The sequence below is a fragment of the Nomascus leucogenys genome, chromosome 6 (assembly GCF_006542625.1).
Source record: "Nomascus leucogenys isolate Asia chromosome 6, Asia_NLE_v1, whole genome shotgun sequence".
NCBI lineage: Eukaryota > Metazoa > Chordata > Mammalia > Primates > Hylobatidae > Nomascus > Nomascus leucogenys.
This window is the reverse complement of record NC_044386.1, coordinates 31,823,213-31,846,549: the sequence shown is the minus strand read 5'-3', so window position 1 is coordinate 31,846,549 and position 23,337 is coordinate 31,823,213. Positions and strand designations below refer to the sequence as shown.

The following is a 23,337-nucleotide window of genomic DNA, read 5'->3' as shown; positions in this document are numbered from 1 at the left end:
AAACATTTGTTGCCTTTCCCTGCTCAAAAGGTATAATAAATGACTGGCATGTAAAAAATGAATGCTATAAAAAAAAAAACAGGATTACTATCCTTTAAGTGCCCGTGATGTGCTAATTAATAGAATCAGCAGGACTACTTCTGAGGACAGGAGGGAGAAAACACTGAGATGGAAGATCACATACCCAAGGACTGAGGAACCACCCCTCATCCTTTTTTTTTTTTTTTTTTTTTTGAGACTGGGTCTCACTCTGTCATCCAAGCTGGAGTGCAGTGGCACCATCTCGGCTCGCTGCAACCTCCACCTCCCAGGTTCAAGCGATTTGTGTGCCTCAGCCTCTCGAGTAGCTGGGATTACAAGGATGCATCTACATACCCAAGTAATTTTTGTATTTTTAGTACAGAAGGCATTTCACCACGTTGGCCAGGCTGGTCTTGAACTTCTGACCTCAAGAGGTCTGCCCGTCTCGGCCTCCCAAAGTGCTGGGATTACAGGCATGAATCACTGCACCCGGGGCCCAAGACATTTAACCAGAGCATTTGTTCTTTTTCTTCAGGATTGTTTGGCTTCATAAGGATAGTCTGGAAATGGTACTTGGGCATTATGAAATCTCCATTAGCGCAAATGATTTCTATGTTGTATTCACCGACACACCCCCAGACTCCAGTATGTAGAACAGGCGATTTGTACTAATTGCAGAACTTCTCTGATCCCCACTTCCCTCTTCGTAAATTTACTTCAGGGTGACAGAGAGCATCAGATGGGAAACACCTGATGGAAATTGACGAGATCTCTAAGTTGAATGAATAAACTGCTGGCTGAATGAATGACACATGGTTTTTGTTACCTAGGTACTTATCTGATTTCTGTTATCAAATTATCAGGGCGAGAGCCCAATCTTTCCTAATAAGAAAGGAATTGTTTCTTATTAATTATGTTAATACTGAATGCCCCAACACTGGGCTAGGTGCTCATGGAGAACCTCTGCTAGGGCAGTGCAGAAGGGAAGTGTAGGGTTGGGAACCCCCTCACAGAGTCCCTCACATCCAGGTCACACTGATGCAAGAGGTGGGCTCTCATAGTCTTGTGCAGCTCTGCCCCTGTGGCTTTGCAGTGTACAGCCTCCCTCCCAGCTGCTCTCACGGGCTAGTGTTGAGTGTCTGCAGCTTTTCCAGGTGAATGGTGCAAGCTGTCGGTGAATCTACCATTCTGGAGTCTGGAGGATGGTGGCCCTCTTCTCACAGCTCCACTAGCTGGTACCCCAGTAGGTTGGGACTCTGAGGGAGTCCCAACCCTACATTTCCTTCTGGACTGCCCTAGCAGAGGTTCTCCATGAGCACCCCACCCCTGCAGCAAACTTCTGCCTGGGCATCCAGGTGTTTCCATACATCTTCTGAAATCCAGGTGTAGTTTCCCAAACCCAGTTCTTGACTTCTGTGTACTTGTAAGCTCAACATCATATGTGGAAGCTGCCAAGGCTTGGGCCTTCCACCCTCTGAAGCCACAGCCCAAGTTCTATGTTGGCCCCTTTCAGCCACAGCTGGAGCAGCTGGGACACAGGGCGCCAAGTCCTTAGGGTGCACACAGCACAGAGACCCTGGGTCCACCCCATGAAACCACTTTTTCCTCCTGGGCCTCCTGGCCTGTGGTGGGAGAGGCTGCCGTGAAGGTCTCTGGCATGGCCTGGAGACATTTTCCCCATGGTCTTGGGAATTAACATTAGGGTCCTTGCCACTTATACAAATTTCTGCAGCTGGCTTGAGTTTCTCCACAGAAAATGAATTTTTCTTTTCTATCTAATAGGCTGCAAATTTTCCAAACTTTTATGCTTTGCTTCCCTTATAAAACTGAATGCCTTTAACAGTACCCAAGTTACCTCTTGAATGCTTTGCTGCTTAGAAATTTATTCTGCCAAATACCCTAAATCATCTTTCTCAAGTTCAAATTTCCACAAATCACTAGGGCAGGGGCAAAATGCCACCAGTCTCTTTGCTAAAACATAACAAGAGTCACCTTTACTCCAGTTCCCAACAAGTTTCTCATCTCCATCTGAGACCACCTCAGCCTGGACCCTATTGTCCATATTGCTATCAGCATTCTGGGCAAAGCCATTCAACAGGTCTCTAGGAAGTTCCAAACCTTCCCACATTTTCCTTTCTTCTTCTGAGCCCTCCAAACTGTTCCAACCTCTGCCTGTTACCAGGTTCCAAAGTCGCTTCCACATTTTCATGTATCTTTTCAGCAATGCCCCACTCTACTGGTACCAATTTACTATGTTAGTCCATTTTCACGCTGCTGATAAAACATATCCGAGACTGGGAAGAAAAAGAGGTTTAATTGGACTTATAGTTCCACATGGCTGGGGAGGCCTCAGAATCATCGCAGGAAGTGAAAGGCACTTCTTACATAGTGACGGCAAGAGAAAAATGAGGAAGAAGCAAAAGCAGAAACCCCTATTAAAATCATCAGATCTCGTGAGACTTATTCGCTACCGCAAGAACAGTATGGGGGAAACTGCCCCAGGATTCAACTTATCTCCCACCAGGTCCCTCCCACAACATGTAGGAATTATGGGAGTACAATTCAAGATGACATTTGGGTGGGGACACAAAGCCAAACCATATCACCAATATTTTAACCAATGTAGTTCTAATTTCCAAATCTATTCTCATCAATTTTGCACCACAATCTTGGTTATGTCTTCCTTCTAAAGCGCAATTTTGCAATAAATTATGTTCAGCTTTAACATACAACACTGCTTCCTTTAAAAAAAAAAAACTCAAGAATTGTTACTTTAATATAATTTACTTTAAGCCAAAATTTACCTTTCATTGCAATTCTATTTTGTGCACAAGTCTTATATACATACATTGCATGTATACAGGGATGTATTTGTGTGTGAGAGAGACAGACAGAGAGAAAAAAAAAATTCACCTGTGCTTCCTGGGCCTTCCTCAGCCTACCTATAATGTATCACAATGTAGCACCTGTTGGAAAGCTCTGGGCTAGGAAATGCAGGTTCTCACTGTAGAGTGTCCTGCTCAGTGGTTCGGTTTGGACAAACCATTCAAATCACCTAAAGTGCTTTCTGAAACCCCATCCCCAGGAGTACCGCCATACCACTGAAACCAGAATCTCTGCAGGCGGAACTCAGCATTTGTCAAAGCTGCCCAGGTGGTTCTAATGGGAGCCGAGCTGAGAACCAATGATCTAGTGAGTGGGGCCCCGAACTCAAGTTGCTCTGATGAGCTCTTAAAGAAGGGAAAGAAAGCATGGTCATGGTGTCACTGTTACCGTTTCAATTTAGGGTGATTGCCGGGTGCAGTGGCTCACGCCTGTAATCCCAGCACTTTGGGATGCCAAGGTGGGCAGATCACTTGAGGTCAGGAGTTCGAGACCAGCCTGGGCAACATGGTGAAACCCCGTCTCTACTAAAATTAAAAAATTAGCCAGGTGTGGTGGTGGGCACCTGTAATCCCAGCTATGTGGGAGGCTGAGGCAGGAGAACAGTTTGAACCCAGGAAGCAGGAGGTTGCAGTGAGCTGAGACCACTCCACTGTACTCTAGCCTGAGCAAGACTCCGTCTCAAAAAAACCAAACCAAAACAACCAATTTAGGGTGGCCTCTGTTCATGCTGTTACCTGAACCCCATTTGCCTGTACCCACCCATATCCTACTGGTTCCATTCTACAAGGCCGACCTCATATCACACTTCAGGCAGGAAGCATTTCTTAGCATCTCCAGTATCTCATGAGCTCTTCTGTCCTGAACCCCTTACATGCAGTATTTTACAGGTTAGCATCTGATTATTCTCCAGTATTTTCATTGGCCTTGTCTTTCCAACTAGGTGTTATGCATCTTGAGGCCAGGAGCAATTTTCTCCTTTTGTATTTACTTATGATAAAGTCTAGAACATTTTGGACCCAGGGAGTACCTCGCAACTAGATTAATGAAACACAAACATTTAAGCATATTTGCAAAGTATAAAAAGAGGTTATCTCAACTTCAAAAATCTATATAACTCAAAGCAGAGTGGATATAGCAATTACATTCTTCAGTTTATCACTCTGACAAATATCAACAGGTCTTAGAAAAGACATAGGGTGATTTCACAGGGAAGGTAGGAGGCTGCAATTGCACAAATAATATGTAGTGGTTTGAGTAAATTAATTTGGCAGCTGTACGTGAGAAGAACTGGAGAGAGCTGATCAGGTGGTATAACTTGATTTCCAAGATTGAACTGCTGGTGTAAAATATCTAATACATCCCTATACTGAGAAAACAGGAAGGGAGAATGTGCAACAAACCACCAGCCAGAGAAGCCCTTATTATAGTGATTTCTAAAGTTCAAGGCCTGCCTCTCCCACTTTATAGTCAAGCTCCACAGAGTCATCTAAAAATACTCTCACAAATTCTTGCTTTCATAGCCAAAAAGATCAGGTTTCTGAAAAGTGGGCTACATAAAATGCTACAGACACAAACACACACACATGCACACACTCCTTATATCTACACACACATGCCCAGGTGGTATTTGTTCAAATACTATAGTGCCGGCAGTGATTTTATTTAGTCTGGTTGTTCCTAAGACAAACACACATAACTTTAATTAAATGTACATCCAAATGTAGGGAACCCATCTTGAAACAATTAGACTCTTCTACGGTAAGAGGTTTGAGGACATTGACCTCCTCCCACTTCCTCACATCCACCATGGAAAGAGAACAGCTGGGCAGAGGCACGCCAGGCCTGACTCCATAAACACAGCCTGCAGCTATAACTCTTGGCCCTGCTCTATTTTGTTCCCTTCCTACCCAAGACACCACCCTTCCTTTATTCTTTTCTTAAATGAATTCCAGTCATTCAATTGCTTTTACTTTTTTTTTTTTAACCCCTCTTTGATCAGTGTTAGAGGAAGAAAATTTCCTGGCATGCACTCTCATCTTTCCCTGAAAGGAAATACTCCAGAAAGAAACTCAGAAGTCTAAGGCATTACCCAACCACCCATCTGGTTATTGACCTTGGGTTATGGAGGCTTCTGGAGAATGTCTGTGGAGATGGCTGCCTTTGTTGCCACATTGTGGGGACTTTCAAGATTGCCTGGCTCTCTAGGTGGTAAAGGTTGAGTACTTCTCTATTTAAATTGCCGTGGAAGTTGGAGAGCCAAGTCAGGTTGTGATGTTCACCAGAAGAATTCTTTCCCCTCTGAATCCAAGTTAATTTACCCCTAAGCAATTTACCCATAAAATATTATCAGTAAAAAAAGAATGTTTTCTCCACAAGAATCACACTGAAAAGTTATTTACACAAATCCCTACTGAAGGCTTCCTTTGGGCCTAGAACAATGGGAAAGACCAATACAACGAGATTATACCATCCCTGTCCTTAAGGAGCTTTACTGTACTGTATGGGATTCAAGTCTTTCAGAAAACAAAGGTTTTCTTAGAATGGAGACATTTCTGTTGTTGTTCATTCAATACAATAGAACAAAGGTGGGTTTGGTAGTGCATGCCTTATAGTCCCAGCTACTCAGGAGGCTGGGGCAGGAGGATCACTTGAAGCCAAGCATTCACATCAAGCCTGGGCAATATGGCAAGACCCATCTCTAAATAAATAGAATAAAATAATCGAATATACCAGGTTCCAAATCAAGATTTCCAGTATTTCAAAGAGAAGAAAAGTCTAAAAGGAGGAAGAGAACCAGGGAGGATGGCATTTTGGACTGGACATAGAACCTGGGTGCACAGGTGGACGTTCTGACCTGTGGGGAGGGTGGGAGCAGACAGCTCCACCTCCAGAAGAAACAGTGGGGAAAGAGGATGTAGGTAAGCGGGGCAGAGCCAGAGGAAAGACCTTGAGGGCCAAAATCAAGCCTCTAGACAGACAGGCAACTGTGGATTCCAGGGCAAAATTACCACAAAAGCTCTCTAGAAAATAGAAGGCTGGGAATGGTGGTTCATGCCTGTAATCCCAACACTTTGGGAAGCTGATGTGGGAGGATCACTAGGACAAGACAGCAAGACCCCATCATTACAAAAACAAAACCAAACCAAACCAAAATTAGCTGGGTGCAGTGGTGCATGCCTGTAGTCCCAGCTAAACTGAGAGGCTGAGGCAGGAGGATCGCTTGACCCTGTGAGGTTGAGGCTGCAGTGAGCTGTGACCGCACCACTGCACTCCAGCCTGGGTGACAGAGTGAGACCCTGTCTCACACACACGCACCCAAAAAGGTAAATTCAGGAAAATCTGTGTTATGTGGGCCTTAGTTTTATTATCTGCAAAATGGAGGTGATGACGCTTATCTAACTGCTATGTATATGTCTACCATGAAGAGAGAATAGAATGAAGTACTGACAGAAGCTACAGCTCGGGTGAGCTTTGAAAACATTACGCTAAGTGAAAGGAACAGAGACAAGAGGCCACATATTATATGATTACATTTATAAAAAATATCCAGAGCAGGCAAATCCAGAGACAGACTCCAGATTCGTGGTTGCCAGAGGAAGGGGAGGGGAGGTTGGGGAGTTTCTCCTTAATGGGTACAGGGTTTTCTTTGGGTTGACTAGAAAGTTCTAGAACTAGAAAGTGACAATGGTTGTGCAACATTGTGAATATACTTAATGCCTCTACATTGTATACTTTAAAATGGTTAAAATGGTAAATTTTATGTTATACACATTTTACCACAACAAAAAGAGAAAGAGAACACATGTAATAAATATGATCAAAAGGTTCGAATTTGTTAAGGTGATCACAATTGTAGCTAAGCTGCTCATCTAAATTTTCTGTCTTCTCTTTAGTTAAGTACTATCTTGGACAAAATTATCATAAACATTTCTCTCCCCTTTCTCTGGGATGACTTGAAGAGGTTGTCTTGCACAAACATGTGCAAACCTGGACTAGGGAGAAGAGGGACAAAGAAGGCCGAGTAGTGATTCAAAAGGGAGACCAAAAGTCCCAACATTTACCACCAAACACCTCAGAACAAAAAATATAGATTCCTGGGCCTCTCCCCAGACCAAGTGATTCAGAGCATCTGGGGTTGATTCTGATCAATATGGCATCAATATTTTTAAAAAGCTCTCCATGCCTGTAATCCTAGCACTTTGGGAGGCCAAGGCAGGCAGATCACGAGGTCAGGAGATCGAGACCACCCTGGCCAACATGGTGAAACCCTGTCTCTACTAAAACTACGAAAATTAGCTGGGTGTGGTGGTGCATGCCTGTAGTCCCAGCTACTCGGGAGGCTGAGGCACGAGAATAGCTTGAACCCAGGAGGCAGAGGTTGCAGTGAGCCAAGATCACGCCACTGTACTCCAGCCTGGTGGAGGTTGCAGTGAGCCGAGATCACACTACTGCACTCCAGCCTGGTGACAGAGACTCCACCAAAAAAAAAAAAAAAAAAAAAAAAAGGCACTCCAGGTGATTCAAATGCAGAAGCTGCCAAGATTGCAAACCACTAATCTAGGATGAGCAGGGTGGGTGACTGGCTTTATCAAGTGCTCACTGTGGGCTGGGTGCTGTACCACTCTTTATATAGAGCACCTACAGCTGAAGGTGCCATTCCCAAATCCCCTTAGACCACCAGTCCCCAACCTTTTTGGTATTGGGCACTAGTTCTGTGAAAGACAATTTTTCCACAGACCAGGTATGGGGATGATTCAAGCACATTACATTTATTGTTTATTTTATTTCTATTATTATTACATTGTAATATATAATGAAATAATTATACAACTCGCTGTAATGTAGAATCTGTGGGAGCCCTGAGCTTGTTTTTCTGGAACTAGACGGTCCCAACCGGGGGTGATGGGAGACACTGACAGATCATCAGGCATTAGATTCTCATAAGGAGCTCGCAACCTAGATCCCTCGCATGCGCAGTTCACAATAGGGTTTGTGCTACTATGAGAATCTAATGCTGCCACTGATCTGACAGGAGGCAGAGCTCAGATAGTAATTCGAGCAATGGGGAGTGCCTGTAAATACAGACGAAGCTTTGCTTGCACAACCACTGCTCATCTCCTGCTGTGAGCAGTACTGATCTGGTCTGTGACCTGGGGGTTGGGGACCCCTTAGACTTTTTCTGGCCATGACCATAGTGTCCCCTAGAGTAGCATTCAACATTTTTTTTTGACTTTGATACAGAGTCTTGCTCTGTCACCCAAGCTGGAGTGCAGTGGTGCAATCTCAGCTCACTGCAACCTACGCCTCCTAGGTTCAAGCGATTCTCCTGCCTCAGCCTCTCAAGTAGCTGAGATTATAGGTGCTGCCACCACACCTGGCCAATTTTTCTATTTTTAGTAGAGACAGGGCTTCACTATTTTGGCCAGGCTGGTCTCAAACTCCTGACCTCAAGTGATTCCACACGCCTCGGCCTCCCAAAGTGCTGGGATTACAGGCAGAAGCCACTGTACCCGGTCAGCACTCAACCTTTGAGGGAGAGGAGATAAGGGACAGATACCCCAGGTTTCTTACCCCTTGGGTGGAATAACTCTGAGGCATACTATAAACCTGGGATAAGGAAACCCTTTTTGTAAAAGTCCAGATAAATACTCTGGGCTTTGTGAGCCATGTAGTCTCTGCTATAACTACTCAACTCTGCCTTTGTAGTGTGGGAGCAGTCACGAACAATGCCTAAATGAATGGGTATGGCTGTGTTCCAATAAAACTTTATTTATAAAATCAGACAGTAGCCAGGCATGGTGGCACATGCATGTAGTTCCAGTTACTTGGGAGACTGAGGCAGAAGGATTGCTTGGGCCCAGGAATTCAAGTCTAGCCTGGGTAACATAGCCAAACCCTGCTCTAGGTCTAAACAGATTCCCAGAATCCTCATCAAGAAAGAGTGACAAAGTTGGAACCTGTCAATAACACACCTTAAAAATAGAGGTTTCTTCCTTTCTCATGCTTCCTGGGATCACCAGCTACAGAAATTACTTGCATCGTATGTGTGTATACATCCCTAAGTAATATATACTACTACTTTGCGTTTCACAGTAATTACACAATAACCATCATTTGACACGTTAGAAAAAAGAAAAGATATAAAACTACTTGCACTTAAATCCTTGTCTCAGAGCCTGCTTCTGAGGGCACCCAACCTACATTATTATTTCATTTTATACTCATAACTACTCTAACAGTTAACTAATACCATCTCCATTTTATAGTAAGGAAACTGAGGTTCAAAGATTACACAACTCATAAGGGATGGAGTTCCTGTGAGATGTCTATCTGGCTCCAAAGCCAGTGCTCTCTCCACAACACTGCCAACGTAAGAATGGATATAAACAAATACATGCACATGCACAAACACACACAAATACTTAATCAAATATACAGCTTTAATTATGGCAAGCAAGAGTACTACATACAGCAAACCATAAAGCCAAATCATACTACTCGTGTACTTACCCATCTATGTTAAGGAAGATCAAATAAATAAACAAGTAGTTTAAGATAAATACACAGTAAGGTTTGAGGGTTATAGGAAAATACTTTTTTCTCTTTTATGCTATTTCTTATTGAAGACAGAATTCATGTCTCACCTACAATTGGTTGCAATCTTGGGAGGTAAAACCTTTGCTTATACCTGGGAACATGTATACCCATTCAAGGTAGAGCTCCATATGTGACTTGGAATTTGGAGAGAAAGGAACTAGATTAAAATATCTTCTTACATATTTCAACATGGGAGTGGAGAGGGAGTACGTGTGAAATTCCCCTATGGATACTAAGGATTCCAGAGAACACCCCGAAAGCCCAGAACCAGCATATCTGCAAACCAGTGTTTCAGCTTACGCGGTCTTGCCCTCACTGTCGTGTTTGGTGGCACTGGCCCCCTTCTTGCTGAGCAGTGAAGCCACCTTCTCCGCATCTCCATTCTCCACGGCCTGCAGTAGCCGGTCATCATTCTTGTTCCACTCATTGGTCTGTAGAGAAAGAGAAGAAACAGAGGTCGTGAACAACACTGGCCACAGGCGCACTGACCAGCAGGGCTGCAGTCCTCGCAGCCCCCACCCTCCTGTTACTCAAATTAAAGCCTGCGCCCAAATGAGCGTGTTTTAAAATACCTTCCCCTTCACCATGGAGACACCCAAGAAAGCCGCTTTCCCAAAAGAAAACATAAATAGTGCAATGAAATCACGGCTAGTCACCAAACTCTGAGATAAAAGTTACTTCTTTTAACTAACACTAGGAATATGAAACAACGTAAAAAGACCTCGAGGCCGGTTTACACATTAGCTAATTTCTAGCTGAACTAGACAGCTGCTCCTCAGCACGGTGGCCTTTGACCTCATCCACAGCTCACTCTGTCCACAGTGTTACAGAACCAAACCAGCAGCTCAAGGTTACCCGAGGTTTACAGACGCACAATTTTTCATCTGCTTTTATTGCCTCTCTTTCTGGTCTGTTTACCAGGCCCTGAATTTTGAGCTGGATACTGATTTTAAGTAGTTGTCCAGGCTACCGACTCAACAAAGTCTCACCAGAAATGAAAACTTCTTCCTGAGCAAGCTATTTAAACATCAAAGAGCTTTCAGCAAAGCCTCAATCATTGTCAACGCCAAACACCAACTGAATAATTCTGCAAACCACAGTAACAGTAAGGGACTCATATGTGCAAAACTGGTTTCTACACTTAGGAGGGAAAGAGATGATTTCTATGTAAGAGCAAATGGGCTCTGAATGTAACACTAAGAAAGACATGAAAGGCAGCAGTGAGCCACTGAAGGTTTGGGAGCAGAGGAGGGAGAGAATTATAGAACCAGTGACTGAAGAGTCATTGGGAAGTGTCAAAGCACATGAGATTAATGAGGGAAAGACGGGAGGAAGGAAAGATGTTGGGCATATCAGAGCCTCTGGGCACTTTGCGAGCCCAGGCTGCCTTCCAGTCATCTCCTGCACCAGGCCCCCGAGCTAAGCCCACTTTCTGATCCCTTCAGCTGTGGACACCACACCCTGGGAGAAACTCCTTTTCCCTTCCCAAAGCTTTCTATAGACTCTGCTTCCTTGCAGCCTCTGAAGAGATGAACCTCCAGGTATTTCGTATTAACAGCTTTACGATCGACCCTTACAAGGAAGCAGACAGAGGAGATATTGTAGATTTAAAAACTAAAAAGAAGAAATTTTATAGGATGACAGTCTTCCATGGCCCCGGGAGTATGTTCCCAATCTCTGCACTGATGGAAATGAGGAAACCCAACAGGTCTTTGTCCATCAAATGTCTCAGTCACCCTCCCAACCCTAGCCCATATGTAGGGCCTTAAGCCAGGGAGGGATAAAAGAGACGTGTCCAGAATTTGCATCTCTGAACGTCTCAGGACTGAACCATTCCCAGTTTTTAGGACTCTGTCCTCCCCCACCAACGCTGAGTGCAGGTGCACAGTAAGAATGAAGCAGGTTTGAACAAAAATCAGCAGCTTGTTCTCTGGGCTGCGTGAACTTTAAGTCCAGAACTCCAGATTGATACTTACATGTTGTGCGACCTGAAGTCACCCATAATCTTTCTGTGCCTCAGTTTCCCCAGGCTTTGGACTGGATGTCCACCGTGATTCCGCCAAAGCTCAAAATTCTTATTACATAAAATTCCCCAAACTCTGCTAGGAATTATTCTAGAACAGGACTGTCTGCCATCATGGAAATGTTCTCTCTCTGGGCTTTCAAATACTATAGCCACAAAGCCAGTGATTCTTAAGCAGGATTTGTTTTGCCCTGTGGGGTCATTTGGCAATCTCTGGAAACATTTTGGTTGTTATGTCTATAGAGTGCTACTGGCATTGAGTAGGTGGAGACCAGGTGTGCTGCTGAACGTCCTACAATGTACAAATGCATGAGACAGTCCTCCTACCCCCACCAAGAATAAGCTGGCCCAAAATGTCAATACTGCATGAGCCACTTGTGGCTACTGAGCACTGGAAATGCGGCTAGTGCCACTGAAGAAGTGAATTTTTAACTTTGAGACTTCATGTGCCATTAGTCAGAGGCCACCATGTAGAACAGTGCAGCTCTCCTTGATGACTCTCTTTATAGGTTTAACAAAGTAAGAATGCGTCTGGACCAACATCAGCCACGCTCCTACTACAGCAATTTACTCACAAAGAAGACACGAGATGTTGTCTTTAGTTACCAATCAAGCTTCCTATTGAAGGGAAACAAGAAATATGGCGTTCCTCACACCATCATTTGTTAGTAGAATAGAAAGCATAACTTAACAACTGTACAAACAACTGCAGCAAATGATCAAGCCCCAAGAAACACAGTGCAGCTTATTCCCCCAGAGTGCACTTTACGAGCAAAGAAAAAAGGGAGGGAAAGTTTACTGAAGAACATTTAGGACCAATGATCCCTACCTATAGAATCCTAAAAGAGAAAAGTATTGTTTTTCAAAATCCTTTTCTAACCTAAACTGAACAAATTAAAACTGGACTGGGAAGATCAAAAGGCTATGAAATCTCAGAGGACAGGACTGAAAGTACTCAAGCAAAGGAATGGCCACATGAAAGGATTTTCCTTTTCAACGTTGCTAAGGCACTCTACTCTTAAGTAGAGAAAAATCCGATTGCAGGGGTTCCCTAAAATTAGCTCCACACGGATCTTTAGGGAGTTCAATTTCTATAAGACATGGCAGGAGAGATCCTCCCTATCCTGCTCTTTGGAAGATAAGGGCAATGCCACATTCCTAGTGGTCTGAAATGCCTCTCTTCTATTTAGAGCCTCTTCTCAGTGCAGGCCAGAATTTACTTTTCTCTTGGAGCAGATGAAGAGAACATGGCTACACAAGCAAATCTTCAATAAATAATCCACAACACCATTCAAGAAGTGCTGCAGATGGGGTTCACAGTAAGCAGAGCTATGTTGGGAAAAGAAGAGAGAAGGTAAGAGGCTGGGCGTGGTAGCTCATAACTGTAATCCCAGCTACTAGGGAGGCCAAAGCAGACCGATTGCTTGAGGAGTTCGAGACCACTCTGGGCAACACAGTGAGACACCATCTCTAAAAACAAAAAATTTTAAAAAGAGTTTTGCTCTTAAAATTCTCACAAGCATGCTAAAACTAGAGGCCAAGTAGGGTCCCAATTAGACCTCTGATCCAGGAATCTGGATTCTGATCAAATAGCAGAGTTGTCTAGCCCTGGGCCAGGCCACTAATCATACTTGCAATTAGCTCTGATATGCACAACTGGCCATATCATGCTCCTTCCAGAAGCACAGTGCTCAAGAGGCCATCACTTTTCCTTCCTAAACTTGCCCATGGAGATATTTCCTACATCCTCTCATCTTTTCCTATAAAACTATTCTATCCAATGCCATACTCTTTTTTTTTTTTCTTTTGAGACGGAGTCTCACTTTATTGCTCAGGCTGGAGTGCAGTGGCGTGATCTCGGCTCACTGCAACCTCTGCTTCCCAGGTTCAAGCGACTCTCCTACCCCAGCCTCCTGGGTAGCTGGGATTACAGGCATCTGCTACCATGCCCAGCTAATTTTTTTTTTTTTTTTTTTTTTTTTGAGATGGATCTCGCTCTGTCACCAGGCTGGAGTGCAGTGGTGCGATCTCAGCTCACTGCAACCTCTGCTTCCTGGGTTCAAGCGATTTTCCTGCCTCAGCCTCCCGAGTAGCTGGGACTACAGGTGTACGCCACCACGCCCAGCTAATTTTTGTATTTTTAGTAGAGATGGGGTTTTACTATGTTGGCCAGGATGGTCTCGAGCGCTTGACCTCGTGATCTGCCCACCTTGGCCTCCCAAAGTGCTGGGATTACAGGCATGAGTCACAATACCTGGCCCAATTTTTATATTTTCAGTAGAGATGGGGTTTCAACACGTTGGCCAGGCTGGTCTTGAACTCCTGACCTCAAGTGATCCTCCCGCCTTGGCCTCCCAAAGTGCTGGGATTACAGGGGTGTGAGCCACCGTGCCCGGCTCCAGTGCCATTTTCTATACCAAAATTCCCATAGCCAATCACAACATGAGACAAAACAGATGTTCAATAAGAACTTTGAGTCATTCTTTGGAATCCAGAAGCAAATCCTCTCCCCTACCCCCGCCCCCAAGCATCAGAAGAAATCTCAAAAAGTCACTTTGGTCAATCTACTGTCCAAAAGTAGAGCTGGTCAAATAAATAGGTAAAGTTTGAAATTTTATCATAACATCCCAAAGTAATTCATTCATACTCTAGAATCAAGGAAGGGTTTTGGAGACCACCATCAAACTAACAGTATTACCTCTCACCACTTTCCATGGAAATCCTCTCCTCTAAGTAGCATGCCCTCCATAGGACAGGACTGACTCTGCCTCCACACTGGGCTTCTGGTCCTCTTATAGTTGTCAACTCTATGAAAGCTATATAGTTTATTGGTTAACCTGACATGTTAAAAAAATAAAATTGAAAAATAGAAAACATCAGATACACCACCTTTAATAAAGTTAAATGTCTTATGAAACTTTTATTTATTACATGTATGTGTATCCTGACTGATATAAAATACATTTCTTCACTGGGCACGGTGGCTCATGCCTGTGATCCCAGCTACTTGGGATTCTGAGGCAGGAGAATCGTTTGAACCCGGGAGGTGGAGGTTGCAGTGAACCGAGATTACACCACTGCACTCCAGCTTGGGTGACAAAGCAAGACCTTGTCGCAAAAAAAAAGAAAAGAGATATATATATACATACATACATACATACATACATACACACATATATGTAAGAAATATATATATTTCTTACTGGAGGATCACAAGAAAAAACACTGGCAGCCACTGCTTCAGGATGCTCTGTCATCCCATCTGCCTAAGCAAAGGCGTATTTCTAAAGCCTAGCTCAAGCCCTGCAGGCTCTCTCCACCCTTTCCTAGTGACCTCTCTCTGTTTCTCTACTCCATTGTGTCCCTGGGGGCTACCCACTCGCTCATCTCAACCGAAGCCCACAGTCTAGACTTGATGAAATATCGCATCCTGGTTTTTGTTCGAGAGCTTACAGTTTTTCTCCTGTTTAGCTCCCTGAAAGCCCTGAGAACAGGCTTCATTTCTTACCCCCATGGTGCTCAGTATTTGCTGCTGATTTTAGCAGGAGGTTGATTGACCTAAATCACTCTTGACTTAGCAAATATTTGTTTTTTCATTTACAAAACTTTCATTCTTTTGCCAACAACTATTAAATCGTGTTTCAGATTTTTTATAGGCTAAATAAATCCAACTCCCTTAACTTTTTTAACAAAAGGCCAGTTTTCCAAGATTTTAATCATGTGAACACTTTCTTCAAATCTCTTCCCAACTAAGGAGCCCAGCCTTATAAATTCAATCAGGGTGAAGGCAGTGTCTCCCAGTCACAAGAATCACCAGGGTGCTTGTTAAATCTGCAGACTCCCAGGCCCCATCTGGCAGACTCTGACCCCAGGAGTCTGGGTGGAGCCCTGGAATCACTTGGGTTCAACGAGTGCATCCTTTGATTTTTGTTGCTAACTTGAGGACAACTGGAACCTATGCTAAGGCTAACAGGAGAATTCACTTGAAAGAATTTTCTTCTTCCACAAGGCATTAAGGAAGCGGGCCGGCGAAGAGAAGAATTCTTCACTATTTTCTTGTAGAACTAGGTATTTTGTTTCCCACAAAAGCTGAGTAAATACTGGTCTTTCCCCAACCTGTGTATAAGACATGCATTAGAATGTCAACGAAAGCATTGCTCATAACAGGCAAGAATTACAAATAACCCAAATTTCCAATAACAGATGATGGATAAATAAATTATCACATAGTCAAGCGACAGAATAACACACAGCAATGAAAATGAACAAACTACAACTACATACAACAGCACGATGGGTATTAAAAACAGTATTGTTGAAAGAAGCAAGACACACACAAGAAAACCCACAATAGTATGACTGCGTGCACATAAAGATAGAAACAGGAAACATGGAACCATAGTGTTTAGGGATGTATACACAGATGATAAAATTATAGGCTGGGCGAGGTGGCTCATGCCTGTAATCCCAACACTTTGGGAGGCTGAGGCAGGCAGATCACTTGAGGTCAGGGGTTCAAGACCAGCCTGGCCAACATGGTGAAACCCTGTCTCTGTGAAAAATACAAAAAAATTAGCCAGGCATGGCGGGCACCTATAATCACAGCTTCTCGGGAGGCTGAGGCAGGAGAATAGCTTGAACCCAGGAGGCAGAGGTTGCAGTAAGCACTCCAGCCTGGGTGACAAGAGGAAGACTCCACCTCAAATTAAAAAAAAAAAAAAAAAAAAAAATTATGGCCGGGCGCAGTGGCTCACACCTGTAATCCCAGCACTTTGGGAGGCTGAGGCAGGCAGATCACCTGATGTCAGGAGTTTGAGACCAGCCTGACCAACATGGAGAAACCCTGTCTCTACTAAAAATACAAAATGAGCCGGGCATGGTGGCGTATGCCTGTAATCCCAGCTACTCGAGATGCTGAGGCAGAAGAATCACTTGAACCTGGGAGGCGAAGGTTGTGGTGAGCTGAGATCGCACCATTGCACTCCAGCCTGGGCAACAAGAGCAAAACTCCATCTCAAAAAAAAAAAAAAAAAAAAAAAAAATTATAAAGCAAAGTAAGGATAAGGTCACTATAAAAGTAAGGGTCATGATTAGGGGTGAAGGTGTGGCATCCTATCAGGAAGGGACACCTGGGACCATTCTGGGACTTGCTCTGTTTTATTTAGGGTCTGATTAGCAGCTCCTCAGATGCTCACTTTATAACTACTTGTTAGACCGTACATCATTTTGTGTACTTTTCTCCATATGTGATTTATTTCTTTTATTTCCTTCTCCTTCCCTCACCATCCCCCTTCAGGCATACAAAACATATACACACAGAATTTAGAAAGAAGTCCTGTGGTTCAGTTTTTGGTCAAGTCAACACTGGATCAAACACCTTCGAATGGTTCAATCTCACTTGCTGTTTCCTCATCTCTTAAAAAAAAAAGGCAGAGTGGTGCCAAAATCTGGTTCTTAATCTTTTGGAGGCCTCATGGACCCCCTGGAGAATCTGGTAAAGTTACAGACTTTCCTCAGAATAATGCACATCCACACAAAAACTTGCATATGATTTCTGGCTTAAATATCTACCCCCACCCAGCCCACTCCTAAGCCCAAGTTTAAAATTCCTGGTGTAGAAAAGAAGAGACAGACTTCAGAGTTTGGTGCTATTGAGTTGAAATTCCAGTTCCATCACTTCTAGGTGGTCATCAGTGTCCCTGGGCCTCCCTGTCCTTATCTGTAAATGGCAGGAAATCCCACCTCCTTGTAAATTATCCTGAGAATTAGATGCAGCATACATAAACAGCCTGGCACATACTAGGTACCTAAAATGTTGATTCTTCTGGAATTTGATGAGCTGCACTGTTCCTTCTTGACTAATGCTCTATGAATATTTTAATATTTACAATTTAGGATTGATAGTCCAATACCCTTTTAGAGGCTGATAACAGCTTAATGCAAATTTTCTACTATGCTCCTTCAAAATCATATTTTAAAGGGCTCTAGAGAAACATTCACAGACATGAAATTAACGATTTTATTGAATATGGCTCACTTTTCCAAGAGACTGTTTAAACAGACACGATTTCAACAGAGCACATTAGGCCATACTTGCAAGTTCAGGAAGCCATATGTTATGCTGCAGAGACATGTGTAATGTGTCAGCTATGAAGGGCGGCATGTGGGAAAGAGCCCTTACCCTCAATGTGGGCTCCAAACATTCCTGCTAATATATCACAAATGATATTGGCTGGCCGGTAAGTTCCCTATTCATCAAATCATTTCCAAATGACACTGACTTACTTAAAGGCTTTCTCTTGAAGCTTGGCCTTTTTGAAGCCTTGCCTGCCTCCATCTAGAATAGCAAACATCATGTCAACCGGGTGATGAATGCTGGGGATTTGGCAACCAGCAGTGTCTGCCCTTGGCCAGACATGGCATCACCTTCTTTTATTTTGGTTTAATCATTGGGACCTGAAAAACCAGTGGAACTCAGTGGTCACAGACATCTGGCTAGTCAAGAGGTTTTGAGTTTTCAAACATATCAACTCAATCAAAATAATCCAGCGGCACATGATAAGCCAGGAAGAGAGTTTCTTTGACTTTCTTGAGAAAAGATGCTAAAACCCTAACCATCACCAATTAGAATGCTCTTGTTCTGTGGCTCCGCTTGGGCAGCCACCTGGAGGAATCTATTTGAGATTATCTTGAGAAAAGCTGCATTTCTTGCTCCAGTTTTTGGTGAGGAGACTGTTTTGCCAATATAATCAGCAAGGCTAAGACGAAAGACAAAGTAAACTGTTTTCACTGGGAAGGTTTCAGATTCACATTGTCCAGGAAAAAAAATTGCACACACCTCATCATTTTAAGAAAGGGTACAAGAAACAGGCAAGCTTCAGTCTCAAATAATATTTTCCCCGATTGACTATATCCACCAGTACTTACAGATATGTATCTACTAGGTGCAGGGTAATAAAGAAGATTCTATAGCTGTTACACAGATAAGTAAGATCTAATCCCTATCATTCATTCACTTATTCAACAAATAAGTGTGTTTTACATGCAGTATAGCCTTTCCCAAATTTTCTTTTTTTTTTTAATCTTTATTTTTTTAATTTGCAGAGAGAGTCTCCCTAGGTTGCCCAGGCTGGTCTTGAACTCCTGAGCTCAAGGGATCCTCCCACCTCAGCCTTCCAAAGTGCTGGATTATAGGCATGAGGCTCCCAAATTTTCCATATAGTTGCAGAGATCAAATACAGTAATACCAGAAATATGCCAACAATGCAAAACAGGATATTAGAAGTGGCAAAGTGGGCGAAATGGTGAATTGACACACTAGCAGGGAAAGACAACTTTCAGCTGGGCAAGCAGGGGGTTTCCTGACTGGATGGTGAACCAGTCCTTGCAAGGAGTAATATTTAAATTAAAGGAGAGAAGAAAAGACACAAGGATTGAAACATGGAGGATGTATTTAGTAGAGAGCGTAAACAACAAGTTGCTACAAGTGAAACCTTACAACCAGAAAATTACCGGCCGGGCGTGGTGGCTCACGCTTGTAATCCCAGCACTTTGGGAGGCCGAGGCGGGCGGATCACGAGGTCAGGAGATCGAGACCACGGTGAAACCCCGTCTCTACCAAAAATACAAAAAATTAGCCGGGCGTGGTGGCGGGCGCCTGTAGTCCCAGCTACTCGGAGAGGCTGAGGCAGGAGAATGGCGTGAACCCGGGAGGCGGAGCTTGCAGTGAGCCGAGACTGCGCCACTGCACTCCAGCCTGGGCGACAGAGTGAGACTCCGTCTCAAAAAAAAAAAAAACAACCAGAAAATTACCAATACAACATGGCAAGCACCTAACCAGCAGTTTCATGAAAGAGTGTTCCAGATAACGTTCGTTACTTCAGACCAATACCTGATGAGTTTATCTAAAATGTCTTTTCCCTTTCCTTACATTTTTGCTTAAGATTATTCACACATGCAGGTTACACTGTCCCCGCTATTCACCCTGAAATCCATCACCCTCCCTAAATGAAGTGTGTCAGCACTTTCTGAGGTCTTTTCCACATAACCGCTGAGTGCTGTGGCGTGGACATAATACATAAACACCTACATCCAGAAGCAGCCTGGTCCCTCTGCCCTACCCACTTCAGCAAGCTCCTCCTCCTCATTGCTTTCCTTTTCCCCAGCCTTTCGTGGCCACCAGGACCAGGTTAGTTCTCCTTGCTGGGGTCCCCCATGCTCTCTTCCATAGGCTTTGGCATGCTTGTAATTAAATAGTATTTCCAAAGTATCTGTAAAGGTCTGTCAACCTTCCACTGGACTAGACTTCCAGGGCGTGGGCAATGGCCAGCGTCTGTCTTGTTCACCACTAAGCCCCAAGCCCCTTGCCCACTGCCCACTGGATAGTAGGGGCTCAATTCAGAGCTGTGCATGGAAAGGCTTTGTTTTTCTTATTTCTACCTTGGAAGCCACTACTAATTAACCTCTTTAAGAATTTTAAATTATTAAATAATTTTAAAGAGCCACCATGTCACTAGAAGTCAAAGCACAGTCTCATGGGGGCAGAGATAAGTCTAAAATAGGTGAAGCCAAATTTTTCCTTCATGGAGAAAAATTATTCTATTTCAACTACTCATTTACTTATATTCATTAGTTAGAGAGTGAGAGAGTATGTGTATGTTTATCTTATGTACTATGTGAAGTGCTTGGCATAAAAAGATCGATAGGAGCATTGTTCCTCAAGGAGCCTTCAGACTTCTGAGAACAGAAACATACCCAATAGCTACTTATGTCATTGTTTATCAGTGCTAGACTAGTGCTGTGGACTCAGTCCTATGAAAGCCCAAAGAGATACCATTACTACTAAAATTAAAACGTACAGTGCGAGGAGCTGTCCTATATTACAATTTAACCTTTACAATAACCCTATGAGGTAGGTATTATTATTAGCCCTTTACAGATAAGGAAAATAAGGCACAAAGAAGTTAAAAAACATACGCGGTCACTCCATTTACAATATAGTTGGTTCTTTCCAGAGGAAAAAGCCAAAGCAATACAATGGAAAATGAAGGAGGGAACTGTATTAGTTGGTTTTCACGCTGCTGATAAAGACATAACTGAAACTGGGAAGAAAAAGAGGTTCTATTGGATTTACAGTTCCACATGGCTGGGGAGGCCTCAGAATCATGGCAGGAGGCAAAAGGCACTTCTTACATGGCAGTGGGAAGAGAAAAATGAGGAAGAAGCAAAAGCGGAAACCCCCGATAAACCCATTAGATCTCCTGAGACTTATTCACTATCATGAGAATAGCACAGGAAAGACTAGCCCCCATGATTCAATTACCTTCCCGTGGGTCCCTCCAACAACATGTGAGAATTCTGGGAGATACAATTCAAGTTGAGATTTGGGTGGGGACACAGCCAAGCCATATCAGGAACTTTTTAGGATGTTTAAACTTTTTAGGGGGGTTTAAATGTGTTTATAGACTGGGGCAAGCAAAGGAGTCAGTGGAGACACAGAGAGCATGAAAGGTATAAGGATCGGGAGCCTGAGGCGGGCAGATCACGTGAGGTCAGGAGTTCAAGACCAGCCTGGCCGACATGGTGAAACCCCGTCTCTACTAAAAATACAAAAATTAGCTGCGTGTGGTGGCATGCACGTGTAATCCCAGCTACTCAGGAGGCTGAGGCAGGAGAATTGCTTGAACCTAGGAGGCAGACGTTGCAGTGAGCCAAGATCACACCACTGCACTCCAGCCTAGGCTACAGAGCAAGACTCTGTCTCCGTACAAAAAAAAAAAGGCTGGGCGCAGCGGCTCACACCTGTAATCCCAGCACTTTGGGAGGCCAAGGCGGGCAGATCACAAGGTCAGGAGATGGAGACCATCCTGGCTAACACAGTGAAACCCCATCTCTACTAAAAATACAAAAAATTAGCCAGGCATGGTGGCCGGCGCCTGTACAGTCCCAGCTACTTGGGAGGCTGAGGCAAGAGAATGGCATGAACCTGGGAGGCAGAGCTTGCAGTGAGCCGAGATCGCGCAGCTGCACTCCAGCCTGGGTGACAGAGCAAGACTCCGTCTCAAACAAACAAAAAAAAAGGCGGGGGGGGGCGGTGGTGTACAAGGGGAGAAGGTGTGATGAAAGGGGCTGGGAGGTGGCAGAATTGAGGATTCAACCAAGGCAGAAGGCTGATCTTTGTGAAATGGGGTCGTGTTCTACCTCTGAAATAGTAAAGAGGAAGCGGAGGATGAGCAGAGATGCAGTGGCTGAGAAGAAGTCACTGTCGGTGTTTTATGGCTTTTACCTTTTCTTGGGGAAATGGGAGACAGGGTAAGCAGGGTCAGTGGTGGGTGAAGAAGCCCTACACATGGTAATGCTCCAATAGCTCCCAGGGAAAAGTGAGTAAGGAAACCTGCTTAAAATAAATAAAAGGGTCTTTGAACAGCTCCAAAGGTCCAGTTGGGAGCAGCAATTGTAACTCCATAGAGAAACCATTTGGTAAGGTCACATGATTTTTCACTGGAGGCATCGGGTAGGATGGGGGAAAGGGGCAGCTGGCTTGACCTATCATGGGAGACTGAAAAGACAGAGACTGAAGTAGAGATTCCAGGGTCAAAGGGTGAGAAGTGGCAGAGAGAGCACCTGCAATGACTATGGGATTGGGGACAGTAGGGACAAGGTCCAGGGACTGGTCCTATAGATCAGAGGCAGGGTGTTGGATGGGTCATTGATGTGAATGTTAGAGTTCCCAGAATGATGGCAGAAAGGAAAAATCCTGGTGAAATATTAGGGAGCCACTTAGATGTCCCCAAAATACGGTGAAAAACATGGGATGAGGGTGGCCCAGCATAACCAAGAGCAGCAAATGTCAAATGAAAAAGGAGCAATGAGATTGTACAGCAAATGAGTCAAGCCTTATGACAAAGTGGCTTCTTGTGATTTGCTGAATTTTGAGTATGTGCTAGTACCTTCCAGGTGCCATAAATAATTTATTTCATTTGAATCACCATAATCACCTTTACTGGGTTGAACAGTGTCCCCAGAAAATGCACATTTTCCCAGAACCACGTAATGTAACCTTATTGGATAGTAGGGTCTTTGCAAACATCATCAAGTTAAGATGGGTCATATTGGTTTAAGTTGGATCCAAAATCCAATGATTGGTGTCCTTGTAAGGAGAGAGAGACTCAAAGGCATAGAAGAGACACAGAATGAAGGCTATGTGATAATGGAGGCAGAGACTGGAGTTATGCTGCCATTAACCAAGAAACACCAAATACTGCCAGCAACCACCAGGAGCTAGAAGAGGCAAGGAAGGATTCTTCCCTAGAACCTTGGGAGGGAGCATGGCCTTGCCAATGCCTTCATTTTCGAGAATCATTTCTGTTGAGAGAATACATTTCTGTTGTTTTAAGCCACCCAGTTTGTGATCATTTGTTACAGCAGTCACAGGAAACTGGCAGACCATCCTGAGGCAGATGTTGTTATCCTCATGTTACTGATGAGAAAACTGAGGCACAGAAAATATAAGCATCTTGCCTAAAGTTACAAAGTCAGAGAGTGGAAGACCTGGAATTCAAACCCTGCACTCCAATGCTCTTATCACTGCACTTTCCTGCCTCCCACATATACCCATCACATTGAGGAAGACTTCCAAAAAACCAAGCCAACTGGAAGAGAACAGCAGATCACAGTACAGTGGTCACTGGGGCCAAGGGAGAGACTTCAGTCTGCTGGTATCAAGACTGGGAACTCTGAGGTCTAAATAAGTGCCTTTTAAACACAGGAACCACACCTAAAGAAAACTCAGTATTAAATATAAAATTTGT

At 43.9% G+C, this 23,337-nt stretch overlaps 1 protein-coding gene across 2 annotated transcripts in view; it reads right to left on the bottom strand.

Moving 5' to 3' along the window:
• The window catches only part of RAI14 (retinoic acid induced 14), a 145,406-nt gene that overhangs the window by 63,115 nt on the left and 58,954 nt on the right, over window positions 1–23,337 (bottom strand). For both annotated transcript variants that reach the window (XM_030813956.1, XM_030813957.1), the window contains exon 2: window positions 9,805–9,935. In XM_030813956.1, coding sequence (XP_030669816.1) covers window positions 9,805–9,935 — 131 coding nt within the window. The remainder of the gene's footprint in view (window positions 1–9,804; window positions 9,936–23,337) is intronic.